Here is a 14076-nt window from a genome sequence, read left to right as displayed (position 1 = left end):
GGGGTTGAAAACACAACCATCAGTGAGCCTGCTTCTCTGGAAGGAAAACGGTTTCTTCCAGAAAGTTGGCCAGAAATCCTTAGCCTATGGATGAGAGGTGTCTCCTTCCTCAGACACTGGGAGCCCATTGATAAGAAGCTTGCATGCTGCCCACATTATTTGACCCACAGGGGTCCTCTTAGCACTGTCCAGGCATAGCCCCAGCCCCTCACGGGGATGCCTATACCCTCCCTGGGCTCCGAATGCTGTTGGCACAGCTGGGACCATCCTGGTACCAGACTGTAGTCTTAGCTAGAAGGCTCCAGAAAGGCTCCATGAGCATGAGAAAACAGCCAGAAAGGGGGCCTGGAGGGCAGATTCCAGGCCCTCCCCGCAGGAACGGCAGGAGGAGAGGAGGGGGCTACCTGAGAGAGCTGCCGTCAGCAATCCAGCAACCACGAAGAAGAGCGCCATGTCTGCCACCATCTCCGACCGCTATGCGTGCCCGCCGGTGGGAAGCACCATCCCAGGGCCAGGAGGTGGACAGGCCGCTGAGGGCCCCTCGCAGCTGCTCTGCCCCTGGTTGCTCCTGTCTGTAACTCTTTCTCTGCAGAAGACGGCACCCTTTGCACGCATGCGGCCAAGCCCAGCCTGCGAGTGTCTCTCACGCCTCTGTGCTCTACTTGTGGTTTCAGTCTCCAGGAAGCCAGGCTGGTAATATAGGTGAGGAGAGCCCAGCTGCCTCTACTGCGAGGGCACCAAGCCTGGCTAAACCCTAAGAGTCTCAGAGTGAGACACACACACATGCACACACACACACACACACACACACACACACACACACAGGGGCCCAAGGGTCTCCTGAGGAAGAGGGGAGCAGAGCGGGGCAAGCCTCAGTTCTGGAGATCTGGTACATAGTAAGTAGATGCTCCATCAATACATGTTGGAAAAGTGAAGGAGCGACCCAGTTCAATCCTAGTCCGTGAGCTCTGGCTCTCATGGGATTGAATCCCATGCTTTCCCTTGCTCTCAGGTGCCATGATGAATGGGAAGGAGAGTGTAGCTTTGTACTTTTAAGAGGGAGAGACTCCGCCTCCGCTTGAACATCGTAAATCAGAACAGTCCTGAGAGATGGTTTTCCCCCACCTCCTTCTGCAGCTGGAGCCACCCCCAGAGATGGCACGGAAGGCTCCAGTTCTCCCTATACCCCTGGGTCCCGTTTATCCCTCTGTGGGAGGCAGGCGCGGGAGCTGGGCCCAGAAGGATAAGCAGGTTTTCAACTGGGCAGCGTTGCGTGGAAGCTGCTGGGCCTTGAGGAGGGGCAGGAGCGGAAAGGCAGGGGGCTTTCCAGGGGCCGAGGCGGGCCCCCCAGGGCTCCTTGGGAAGTGCTGAGTTGTCCAGTTGGGCTGCAAAGAAAGTTCCAAAAGAGGCAGGGATCAAGCCCAAGCGTAATTAATTCACCATTGTGCTCCCTAGGGGGTCTACATGCTCGTTAAGTCACTTCAGTCGGGTTCGACTCTATGTGACTCTATGGACTTTAGCCCACCAGGCTCCTCTGTCCATGGGATTCTTCAAGCAAGAATACTGGAGTGGGTTGCCATGCCCTCCTCTAGGGGATCTTCTCAACCCAGAGATTGAACCTGCATGTCTTATGTCTCCTGCGTTTTCAGGCAGGTTCTTTACCACTAGTGTCACCTGGGAAGCCCAGGGGACCTACAGCTAATGCCAAATAAATGTTGTTGAATCAACGAAGGAACCGCTCACTTAATCTGGTCGTCCAAATAGAACCCATGAAGAAGTTGAGTCCAAGTCCAGGGGAGTCTGTTTCTCTCCTGACCCTTCCCTGATATGACTCCATCTCAAATTCACAAAGCCTGGCCTGACACTGCCCTCATCCTCACTTGTTTTCATCTCCCTATCTGTTGAATGGGGAGGGGAGATCTGAAGTTGCTGGTTGTAGAGCCACAGGGAGCCAGGTCCCCTTGGGTGAACTCTACCCAGCTCGAGTGGAAGAAGTTCTGGCACCAGCTGAGGCTGCCCTCTTGTGGACGGTTCTGAAAGCGCATACGGCAGATAACTGCCTCCCACTTCCATTTTCAACTCCAATAAGAAACACGAAGCTCAACATTCAGAAAACGAAGATCATGGCCTCTGGTCCCATCACTTCACGGGAAATAGATGGGGAAACAGTGGAAACAGTACCAGATTTTATTTTTTTTGGGCTCCAGAATCACTGCAGATGGTGACTGCAGCCATGAAATTAAAAGACGCTTACTCCTTGGAAGGAAAGTTATGACCAACTTAGACAGTATATTCAAAAGCAGAGACATTACTTTGCCAACTAAGGTCCGTCTAGTCAAGGCTATGGTTTTTGCAGTGGTCATGTATGGATGTGAGAGTGGACTGTGAAGAAGGCTGAGCGCCAAAGAATTGATGCCTCTGAACTGTGGTGTTGGAGAAGACTCTTGAGAGTCTCTTGGACTGCAAGGAGATCCAACCAGTCCATTCTGAAGGAGGTCAGCCCTGGGATTTCTTTGGAGGGAATGATGTTGAAGCTGAAACTCCAGTACTTTGGCCACCTCATGCAAAGAGTTGATTCATTGGAAAAGTCTCTGATGCTGGGAGGGATTGGGGGCAGGAGGAGAAGGGGACGACAGGGATGAGATGGCTGGATGGCATCACTGACTCGATGGATGTGAGTCTGAGTGAACTCCGGGAGTTGGTTATGGACAGGGAGGCCTAGCGTGCTGCGATTCATGGGGTCGCAAAGAGTCGGACACGACTGAGCGACTGAACTGAACTGAAATGAACTGAAGGAACACTTAGTGAGACCCCTTTTGGAGGAAGAGATGAAACCACAGCCCTGCCCTCAAAGAGTTCACAAACACAGGTGAGCAACCGCGGGCCAGAGTAGGATGAGCACAGTGGGCAGTCTCCTGCTGATAAGCAGCATCCTGAGAGACACGTTTGGTTGGGCAGGAGAGATGGTTAAGCTTCCCTCTCTGGCAATATAGGAAATGGTAAGTGCTGGAAAGCTCTCCTGAAATAAAACACACACAAAACCTGGATTAAAATATTATAAAGCAGAAGTCCCCAGCCTCTGGGTAACCTCCTGTCAGATCAGTGGCAGCCCTGGATTAGAAATAAAGTGCATAAAAAATGCAATATACTCAAAGTATCCTGAAACCATCCCTCTGCCTGGCAAATGAAAAAATTGTCTTCTACGAAAACGGTTCCTGGTGCCAAAAAGGTTTAAGGATGTGTGCATGCAGGCATGCTCAGTCATATCCGACTCTTTGGGATCCCATGGACTGTAGCCCACCAGGCTCCTCTGTTCATGGGGTTTCCCAAGCAAGAATACTAGAGGAGGTTGCCATTTCCTCCTCCAGGGGATCTTCCAGACCAAGGGATCAAACTCACATCCCCTGCATTGCAGGTAGATGCTTTACTGCTGAGCCACTGGGAAGAAAAGAGTTTGGGGGACCACTGTATAGAGCATCTTTAGAAAAGTCTAGCAGAGGTGGCACGAAATTAAGGTTAATTGTTGGAGTTCAGAAGTGACAAAAAGCGCAAATCCAAAGAGGTTGCTGAAAGCAGAAGCTGAGGTTACAAGAACTTCAGTTTGAAGAGACAAAACCTAGAGCTTGAGCAAAGAGTAAAACAGAATCAGGAACCTCCCATTCAAAGCAAAGCAGTGAACAACACCCACAGTGGATGACCCTGGAGAGAAAAACCTTGAAAGGGAGCTGGTACAGAATTCGCTCGGCTCAGCCTTGACTCTGAGTGAGAGAAAAAGGAACATCAACCCTGAATTTTAAAACAACAGGAGAATTTAAAGAAAGTAGATAGTTGCTCCCTAGGTACTTGGGAGAAACAAATGGGAAAATACTCCCTGGAGTAACAGCTTAAACGCAGGCCTCAAAGAATCCCCATAGAAAAAAAATAAACATCAAATTCAAAACACAAGGGTATTGATCAGGATTCTTTAGAGAAACAGAACAAGTAGAATGTGATTTATTATAAGGATTGCCTCATATGATTTTGGAGGCTAAGAAATCCCAAGATCTCAGTTGGCAACTGGAGATTCAGGAGAGCTGGTGATGAACGTTTAGTCTAAGCGTACAGACCTAAGAACCAACAGAGCTGATGGTGTAAGGTCCACTCTGAGTCCAAGTCCAAAGACAGGATGAGATCAGTGTCCCAGCTCAGAGAAAGACACACTGTTTTACTAAGCCCATCTCTTCCATTCAGACTTTCAATGGATTGGATGAGGCCCCTACCCATGGGGGACAGCAACATGCTTCACTCACTCTACCGATGCAAATGTGAATCTCATCCAGAAACACCCTCACAGACACACCCAGAATAATTTTTAAACAAATATCTGGACATATGGCCCAGTCCAGTAGACACATAAAATTAACCATCACAAGGCATTTTAAGTGAGAATTGCACATAGCAATAAATAATAGACTTAAACGTTCAAAAGCTTTGGATTTTGGAATTATGGTATGCATAATATAAAAATAAAGATATTTCATATGCTTAAAGAAATAAAAGTTAGTAATCAATGGTATAGATGAGGAATGAGACTATTTTATTTTTGTTGTTGTTGCTATTTTTTTTTTAACTTTTCTCCTCTGCTTTGTTGCTAAGCTCTTCAGATAGACAGGGACCCCACCTTAGCACCAGGCCTCTGGACTGATCCAGTCAGCGTCTCTGGCCACATCACCAATGGTCTTGTAGGGAGAAACAGATCTGGAGGTTCGGACTTCCCCCAACAGAACTAGGGGAGAAGGGGCAGAAACCTGCAGAATGTTTAGGACCAAGATGGAGCTCAGGCTGAGGCTGGACCCAGGGCTAGGCTGGTGTGGAAGTCTGGGCCTCCTCTTCAGCCCCCTTCAGTGCCCAGTTCCTCCCCAGACCGTGCCACACGGAACCTGTGAGAAGGAACATTTCAACCTCACGCTTTATCCTGAAAAGCATAATGAGACTATTTCAAATGACTAGGAAGATTTAAAAAACAAATAAGATAATACCTCTATACTGGATAAATACGATCTTCAAAACTAGCAATCCAAAGGACAGATTAAACATCAGAATAAGATAGCTCCAGAGGGTACTTGTGAGCTGGATATATGTCTGAAGAACTTATTTAAAACACAGCACAGAGAGACAGAACAGTGGAAAATATGAAACAGAGGTTAAGAGATATAGACGACGGAACAAGGGCTTGAATAAGAGATATAGACAATGGAACAAGGGCTTGACTAGGTCTAAGTGGAAATTTTTCAGAATTCATGAAAGACGCAGTCCTCAGATCCTGGAAGCTCCCTAACCCATGAATGATAAATAAAAAGAAATCTACACCAAACACCTATGTTAGCAAAACAGCTAATCACTGGAGAGAAGACAATCTATAAAGCAGACAGACAGCAAACCTCTTAATATCAATAATTGAAGCCAGAGGACAGTGGAACAACGTCTCAAAATGCTGAGAGGAAATAACCATCCAGATTGAATACGTTTCAGATACATTTTCAGATTAAAAATTGAGAGCATTTGTAACTGATGCTCACAAAAGGAGATTCTAAATGATGTTCTTTTAGAATTACGGACAAGGAAAATAATCTTGGAAGGAAAGCATAAGATTCAAGTAGGAATTGTGATCAAAGGAATACGTGAAAACGGACATAAGTTAAATAAGCATCAATGATATAAAATAATTGTAAGAATGTCTAATTTGTTGGATTAGGGAAAAAAAAAACAAGATGAAAAAGAAGCAGGAAATAATAACAAAGGAATCAGTAAGGAGCAATCAGAGTTTAAAAAGGCCTGTCATTTGCAAGAGCACGAAATTTTGACTGGCTTTTAACTTTGTTGAAGTAAATGTGCATGTTAAATTAGTGGAATGATTAGTGGGGAAAGCCTTATATAAAACAGAATTTCCAAGAAAGGAAAGAAAAAGAAGTCAAATAAGAAAGGCAGGACACACAGGATGGGTAGCTTTCAGCAGACAGAAACAGGTGTAGGGAGCTCCTGGCAGAAGGCACAGTGTAAGAGGCAGGACCAGATGGCGGGAGCATCAGCGGGAACTGATGTGATACACCAGAAGCAGCTTGTGCTCTGTGGACACAAAATTCCAGGAAGCTGGAAGGTACACAAGCTCGGGGCCCAAAGCCAAGTGCTCATTTTTACAACTCTGGGAGCCAGGACTTCTTTAAATTAATCTTTTCCTTTTTTAAAAAAGTATTTTTAATTGAAGGATAATTGCTTTATAATATTGGTTTGATTGAAGTGCAGTTGCCTTACGGTGTTGTGTTAGTCTCTCCTGTATGGCAGAATAAATACCGCTCTGTGTTTACGTGTATCCCCCCTTTTTTTGGACTTCCTTCTTATTTAGGTCACCACCGAGCACTGAGTAGAGTCCCCTGTGCTATACAATAGGTTCTCAGTGGGCTTCCTTGGTGTCTCAGATGGTAAATAATTCACCTACAATGCAGGAGACCCGGGTTCAGTCCCTGGGTCAGAAAGATCCCCTGGAGAACGGAATGGCTACCCACTCCAGTATTCTTGCCTGGAGAATTTCATGGACAGAAGAGCTTGACGGGCTACAGTCACACTCTTTGGTGTCACAAAGAGTCAGACACAACTGAGAGACTAACATTATGTATTTTATACATAATATCAATAGTGTATTATATATGTCAATCCCAATCTCCCATTCACCCCCTTCCCCTCTTTCCCTCTTGATATCCATATGTTTGATATCTATGTCTGTGTATCTATTTCTGCTTTGCAAATAAGATCATCTGTACCATTTTTGTAGATTCCACATATATGCATTATTATATGATATTTGCTTTTCTAACTTACTTCACTCAGTATGACAGTCTTTAGGTCCATCCGCATCTCCACAAATGACCCAATTTCATTCCTTTTTATGGCTGAGTAATTTCTCACTGTATATATGCACCATACCTTCTCTACCCTTTCCTCTGGGGGACATTTGGGTTGCTTCCACGTCTTTCTTCAAGCCAGAACACCAATTTGCAAGAACACCTCAAGTTTTGGCATCCTGTGGACAGTCCAGGCATTTTTCATCCAGACTGCATCTCTCTCTTGACCTTGGCCCAGCAGAGAGGAACAAGCCACGTTATTGAGGAAAACCTGACTCTGACTGGAAGGAAGGGAGGCCTTGGGGCTGCACCCCCTGCTAAGTGGCACAGGGGAAAGTTCAATGCCTGCTCATACTTGGTGAGCACTTCCTATTGTGCTAAACACTTGACGTGGGATTCCCTCCTCAATTCTCACAACAACTCAACTAAATAGGTACCATCCTTAACACATCCTTGAAGACAAGGAAATTGAAGTTAAAGAGGTGGTTTGCTCAAGTTCCCACAGCGAAGAAGGAGTAGGATTAGGCTCTGAACTCAGGTCTGTCTGACCCCAAAACCTGAGCTCTAACCACAGGCAACTCAGCCTCACTGGGGGTTGGAGTTGGGGAGGAAGAAGTTGCCAGAGAGGGTTGCAATCTTAATTAGGTAGTATCTTAGCCTGCCCCTCCCTCAAATAGAGCTTTGCGTGCAGGTAGGTTACTTGGGAGTGGGATCTCAGGGAGCAGAGAGAGGAACAAGAAGCAGTGAGACAGGAAAAGAAGGAACATCAGTAAAAGGACGCACCGTTGAGTTGGTCACACTATGTGCGACTAGTGCTCCATCTTGGACTTATGAAATGGTTCTCAGAAATATCTGACCCATGTGTAGGCTCCATTCCTGCCACACCAGTGTGGCCAAAGGAGGGGCAGGAAAGCCCCGCAGGAAAAGCCAGCACGGCCCCTTGCTTGTTAGATCTCTCTCTGTGTAGCCCTTCTCTGCTGGCCATTAACACAAGAGAAAAAGATTTGCTTGCTTGGGACTTTCCTGGTGGTCCAGTGGTTAAGACACTAAGCTCCCAATGCAGGGGTCAGAGTTCAATGCCTGGTGAGGGTACTAGATCCCATATGCCACAGCTAAAGATATCATGTGCTGCAACTAAGACACAGCACAGCCAAATAAATACTTTTAGAAAAAAAAAAAAAAAAAAGAACTGCATGCTTTGTGCCCACTCCCACAGACTCATCCCTATGCGTCTACCCCAAGTATCCTTTTCTTTGATTTTCCAGTCTGGCTCCTTCCAGCTTGCTGCCTAGGAGTCCTTGTGTATCCACAGCCCCAGCCACTTTTCTTTCTACGGGCAGCGGACGACCAATTGTACTCTCACATTTTTTCCACAGGAGTATTTCCCTTCATCATTACCCTTTAAAATTACCTCTAAGTGAGGCTGTTTCTGTCCATTTCTTGTTCGTAACAACCACTGTGCTCTCCCTTTTGTGAAATAGTCCTAAGGTTTGTCGCCTTTAAGAAAGGCAGCCCCCTTGAGGCCAGAAGTTTGAGTTAAAAGAGAAACGTGGAGACCATAGAGGTGGGAACCTTCTGTTCGTGTAACTTACTTGCATCTTCTGGGCCTGGTTGGGCCCAAAGCTGTTGTCCAGTGAATCACTGCTACCCTTCCTCCAGATCTCACAACCCAGTGTGTATGATAATACCCAGACCATGCTGGGTGCTCAGGTTGCTTAGGCATGGGCGTGGTGTTATTTAGTTACTAAGTCAGGTCCAGTTCTTTGCAACCCCATGGACTGCTGCACGCCAGGCTTCCATGTTCTTCACCATCTTCTGGAGTTTACTCAAATTCACATCCATCGAGTTGGTGACACCATCCAACAATCTCATCCTCCATCCATGCTTCTCTTCCTGCCCTCAATCTTCCCCAGCATCAGGGTCTTTTCCAATCAGTCACTGGCAACTCATCATCAAAGTACAGTCTCTACAAGGGCCCAGAGACATATTAGGAGATGATTTTCAAATGACAAGTGATTTTCTGTGGCAGGAATTATGGTTTTATTCCAGGATCCTAAAGTTTCGGGCTGCAAATATTCCTCCATTAGAAGTCTCCAGAGACTTCACACAGCATCCTTATCCATCTGGGTCTTATGGCCAGGGTGGCACAGTGGCTGGTACCACTGCCTGGACCTGATGCAAGAATCTTCTCTTGTGGGACATCCCTGGTGGTCCTGTGGTTGAGACTCTGTGCTTTCACTGTGGGAAGCATGGTTTCAACCCCTGGTAGGGGAACTAGGATCCTGCATGCCTCAAGGTGTGGCAAAAAAGTAAATAAAAGATAAAAGTTGATACAAAGAAAGAGAATCTGTAGGCAAAGTAAAAAAAAAAAGTTAATACAAAAAAAAATCCATAATGAGCAACAAAAAACAAAACTTCTCTTCTCTGAGCCCCACTCAGAATAAGCAGCCCCCCAAGTCACATGATAAGTAGTCAGAACAGAATCCTCAAATGTGATATATGTACCAAAACCCAAAGAAGCTTACCATATACTGCCCCATTCTTACAAGGAGTAGATATAAGGTGCAAAAGATTGCTCTTCATCTTAGAGGTAATGCCCCAGACCTCTGGATCCCCTGAATCTTCCTTAGTTTGGCAGCCACCTAAATCTTCGTGTGGTTATCTCCCACCTTTCAGCACAAATAGCAACTCTCAACTTTTCTGGTCTCAAAACCTCCTGGTAGTCTTAAACACTATCAAGGACTCCAAAGAGCTTTGTTTATGTGGATTATATCTATTCATATATGCCATATGAGAAATTAAACTGATTTATTTAAAATATGTAATTTATTAAAAAATGGCAATACTGAAAAAGAATATATATGTATAATTAAATCACCTTGCTGTACATTTGCAGTTAACACAATATTATAAATTAACTATACCTCAAGAAATAAAAACATAGCAACAATAAGCGTGTTACACATTAACATAAGTAACACTTTTTATGAAAAATTAATACATATTCCAAACCAAAAAAGTTATTGGGGAGAGTAGCACTGTATTGAATGTTTATCAGTTTCTCTAATGTCTCACTTTGTAGAAGACACTTGGATTCTCATATCTGCTTCTTCATTCATCCTGCTGCGATGTCATTTTGGTTGAAGAATATGGGAAAACTCTGGCCTTCTGATATGCAGTTGAAAAAAGAAGGAATATTTTAATCGCCTTTTTAGGTAATTTCAGATAGTCTTCTCTGATACTACTACAAAACTTTACAAGTGATCATTTCTAAAGGTTAGTTGTAATTTGGAATCTGGAATCAGATCAATGAACTTTAATGCACTGTTAAAATTCATTGGTTTATCTCGCACTTCTAATGGATCTTTTATCTGCATGTGATTCTGAAGTAACATACATCGGTCGTTCCAGACCATGTTGGTTCACAGAGTTATGGTAGATCTTCCAAATTTTACATATTTCATCATACAATGTTAAAAAAAAATCACACTCATTAATGTCATCTCTGATCCCATAGGAAACTAAGTATAGGGAATCTGTCAAGATGATGGTGGTAAATACAAGTTTTCTAAAATTCCAATTTTTCACTTAAAAGCTCCAGTCTTATCATTGGCAACAAATACTGTCAGTTGTTTTCTTTGAAGTGACAAACTCACATCATTGATTTTCAAAAAATTGTCTGCCAAATCCTTAAGTCTGAGTAACCATAGTTTCATAATAAAAAAACTCAACCAGTTATCTGGCAAAGCAAACAATAGCACAGCTGCTCTTCCTGGAGGCAACCTCGATGGTGCAATATTCAGCAGAAGTGTTCTGTGCATGCTTCTCATCTTGTCACATAGAATATTAAAAATTTGTGCACCTGAGAATTGTGATTTAATAATATTCATAATTTTAGAGAGTATGGGTTCAATCCCTAGTCGGATAACTAAGATTCCACATGCCCAGGAGAAACTTGAGCCCTGGCACTGCAACAAGAAAGCCCATGCACAGCAATGAAAGATCCTGTGTACTGCAGCTAAGACCTGATGCAGCCAAATAAATAATATTAGTGATGCTTACTACTTCCTTCAGTTCAGTTTAGTTGCTCAGTCGTGTCCAACTCTTTGCAACCCCATGGATTGCAGCACGCCAGGCTTCCCTGTCCATCACCAACTCCCAGAGCTTCCTTAAGGACATTCTTAAGTAAAGCTAGCAATTTTTTGGTATTTTTTACTCTGGGTGGATGGGAGTGAAGCATTCAATGGCGACTAGTAGAGTATAGGGCTTCCCTGGTGGTTCAGCTGGTAAAGAATCTGCCTGCCATGTTGGAGACTTGGGTTCGATCCCTGGGTTGGGAAGATCCCCTGGAGAAGGGAACAGCGGCCCACTCCAGTATCCTGGCCTGGAGAATTCCACGGACTGTGTAGTCCATGGGGTCACAGAGAGTTGGACACAACTGAGCAACTTTCACTTTCAGTAGAATATAATGCCCTCACTTTGATTCATGCTAAGACCAGCAGTTTTACCCATCATTGCTTTTGTACCAGCCAAGTTAGGTCAGGAGAAAGGCAAATTATGTCTTCATACTTTTGAAATTTAATTAAAATTTTATTTTATATTGGAGTATAGTTGATTTACAATAGTTGTGTTAGTTCCAGGTGTATAGCAAAGTGATTCAGTTACGTATATACATATATCTCCTCTTTTTCAGATTCTTTTTCCACGTAGGTTAATGCAGACTAATGAGTAGAGCCCCCTGTGCTATATAGTAGGCCCTTGCAGGTTATCTCTAAGCTACTTTCTTTATGAAAAGAGTTATGACCTCACAGATTCCTGAAAGGGTCTCAGGTACCCATTAGGGTTTCATGGACCTCACTTTGAGAACTGCTGGTTTGACCAGAAGGTCTATGGTACCAAGAGTTGAAACCCAGCATCCTGAGCATCCTGGTTCTCCTCGTAAGCATTGCTGGTGACACATAAGCCCTCACGGAGGAACAGCCTTGTGGAGATTTGACATGCTGCCCCATTGTCTTTCCTCTCCCACAGGCAATATTTCACTGATCACTCCCCAGTGAACCTTGCAGTGTGGTACCTGCTGAACCCAACACTCCATATCCGGCCCGATCAGCCCAGAATCAAGCAGAATGATACCCCCAGTACCAAATTTAACCTTTGTGAACAACCAAAATCTTAGAAGCACTGTAGAGAAGCTCTCTGGAAAATGAAGAAAAGGGGGGGAAACTATAATCTCATCATCTTGACAATCACTGTTAGGTTGTGGCCAAGGGTGACCACAAACAATGTCATTTCATTCTGAATTTACCAGTGATGAAAATCCCCAAGCTTTTTTTGTCCTACTAGTGCTAAGCCACGTCATCCTGGCCCTTTCTAGCTGGCTCTGGGACCCCAAGAAGAGGACCTGACATTCAAACGTGTTTACTTTATCCATATAGAACTGCTCTGCGGACACATGCGGGGTCTGGAGTCCAAACTGGCTAAAGGTTTCACAGTTCTGTGTGATTTGCAAATGGGGGTCACCTTCATGCATATCAACAGCCTCTTTCATAAATTCTCAAATGGAAATGTGAACTTTGGATTGCAACGTTTAACAGTGAAACCACACTCACTGATGATATGTCCTTTCTATATGTGTTTCCTGTGGTTAATGTGACAAATTCCCGAAGATTTGTTAACTTAGACAACAGGAATTTACTCGCACAGTTCTGGAGGCCAGAGATCTGACATCGAGGAGTCAGCAGGGCCACACTCCCGCTAGTGGCTCTAGGGGAGAACCTGTCTATTGCTTTTTCCACCTTTTGTTTCGATTTGCTGGTTTGCTTTAATATTTATTTATGTGGCTGCCCTGGATCTTAGTTGCTGCACTCAGAATCTCTAGTTGCCTCATGTGAACTCTTATTTGCACATCCAGGATCTGGTTCCCAGAACGGGTATCAAACCCCAGCCCCCTGCTTTGGGGCATGGAGTCTTCGCCAGTGGACCACCAGGGAAGTACCGTCCACCTTCCCGTGACAACAGGAGTTCCTTGGCACTCTTTGTTGCTTCCAGCATCACTCCAGTCTTTGCCTCTCTCTTCCCAGTGCTGTCCCCTCTGGGGGGGTCTGTCTAATCTCCCTCTGTCTTTCTCTCTTTTTTTAATTGACCACCTTCACCCATTTCCCCCACTTCCCACCCCTCTCCTCTGACAACCACCAGCCTATTCTCAGCTTCTATAAATTCTTTTTCTTTTTTCAGAATCCACATATAAGAGGAATCATATAGTACTTGTCTTTCTCTAACTTATTTCACTTAGCATAAGGCCCTCAGGGTCTAGCCATGTTGTTGCAAATAGCAGCATTTCCTTATTTTCATGGTTGAATAATACTCTGCTGTGTGTGTGTATATATATATATATATATATATATATATATATCTCACATATGTGTGTGTGTATATATATATATATATACCCCAAGTTTTCTTTATCCACTCATCCATCAGTGAACATTTAGGTTGCTTTTTAAAATTTATTTGTTTATTCTTTATTTATTTTGGCTGCTCTGGGTCTACCTGTGGCTCAACGGTTTCTCTAGTTGTGACGTTAGGGCTCAGTTGAGATATGGGATCTTAGTTCCCTGACCAGGGATCAAACTCAGGCTCCTGGAATTGGGAACATGGAGTCTTATTCACTGGACCACCAGGGAAGTCCCTAAGTTGCTTTCATGTCTTGAGTAATGCTGCAATGAACATGGGGGGTATAAATATCTCTTTAAGACAGTGATTGCATTTCCTTCAGATAGATACCCAGAAGTGGAATTGCTAGATAATCCAATAGTTCTATTTTTCACTTTGTAAGAATACTCCATGCTGTTTTCCAGAGCAGCTGCACCAATTTACATTCCTACCAACAGTGCAAGAGGGTTCCCTTTCTCCACATCCTCACCAATGATTGTTATCTCTTGTCTTTGCCTTTCTCTTATAAAGATACTTGAAATGGCATTTAGGAGCCACTGAGATAATCAGCCCTGGGATTTCTTTGGAAGGAATGATGCTAAAGCTGAAACTCCAGTACTTTGGCCACCTCATGTGAAGAGTTGACTCATTGGAAAAGACTTTGATGCTGGGAGGGATTGGGGGCAGGAGGAGAAGGGGACGACAGAGGATGAGATGGCTGGATGGCATCACTGACTCGATGGATGTGAATCTGAGTGAACTCCGG

At 44.4% G+C, this 14076-nt stretch overlaps 1 protein-coding gene across 6 annotated transcripts in view; it reads right to left on the bottom strand.

The window, feature by feature from the left end:
* Positions 1 to 597, bottom strand: part of CD6 (CD6 molecule) — a 45044-nt gene extending 44447 nt beyond the window's left edge. For all 6 annotated transcript variants that reach the window (XM_027959389.2, XM_027959390.2, XM_015103123.3 and 3 more), the window contains exon 1: positions 405 to 597. In XM_027959389.2, the coding sequence (XP_027815190.1) occupies positions 405 to 465 (61 nt within the window). In that variant the 5' untranslated portion in view covers positions 466 to 597. The remainder of the gene's footprint in view (positions 1 to 404) is intronic.
* Positions 598 to 14076: the final 13479 nt, after the last annotated feature.

This window comes from Ovis aries, chromosome 21 (assembly GCF_016772045.2).
Source record: "Ovis aries strain OAR_USU_Benz2616 breed Rambouillet chromosome 21, ARS-UI_Ramb_v3.0, whole genome shotgun sequence".
NCBI classification, from domain to species: domain Eukaryota; kingdom Metazoa; phylum Chordata; class Mammalia; order Artiodactyla; family Bovidae; genus Ovis; species Ovis aries.
Note: the sequence above shows the minus strand (reverse complement) of the source record. Positions and strands in the feature narration are given on the sequence as shown.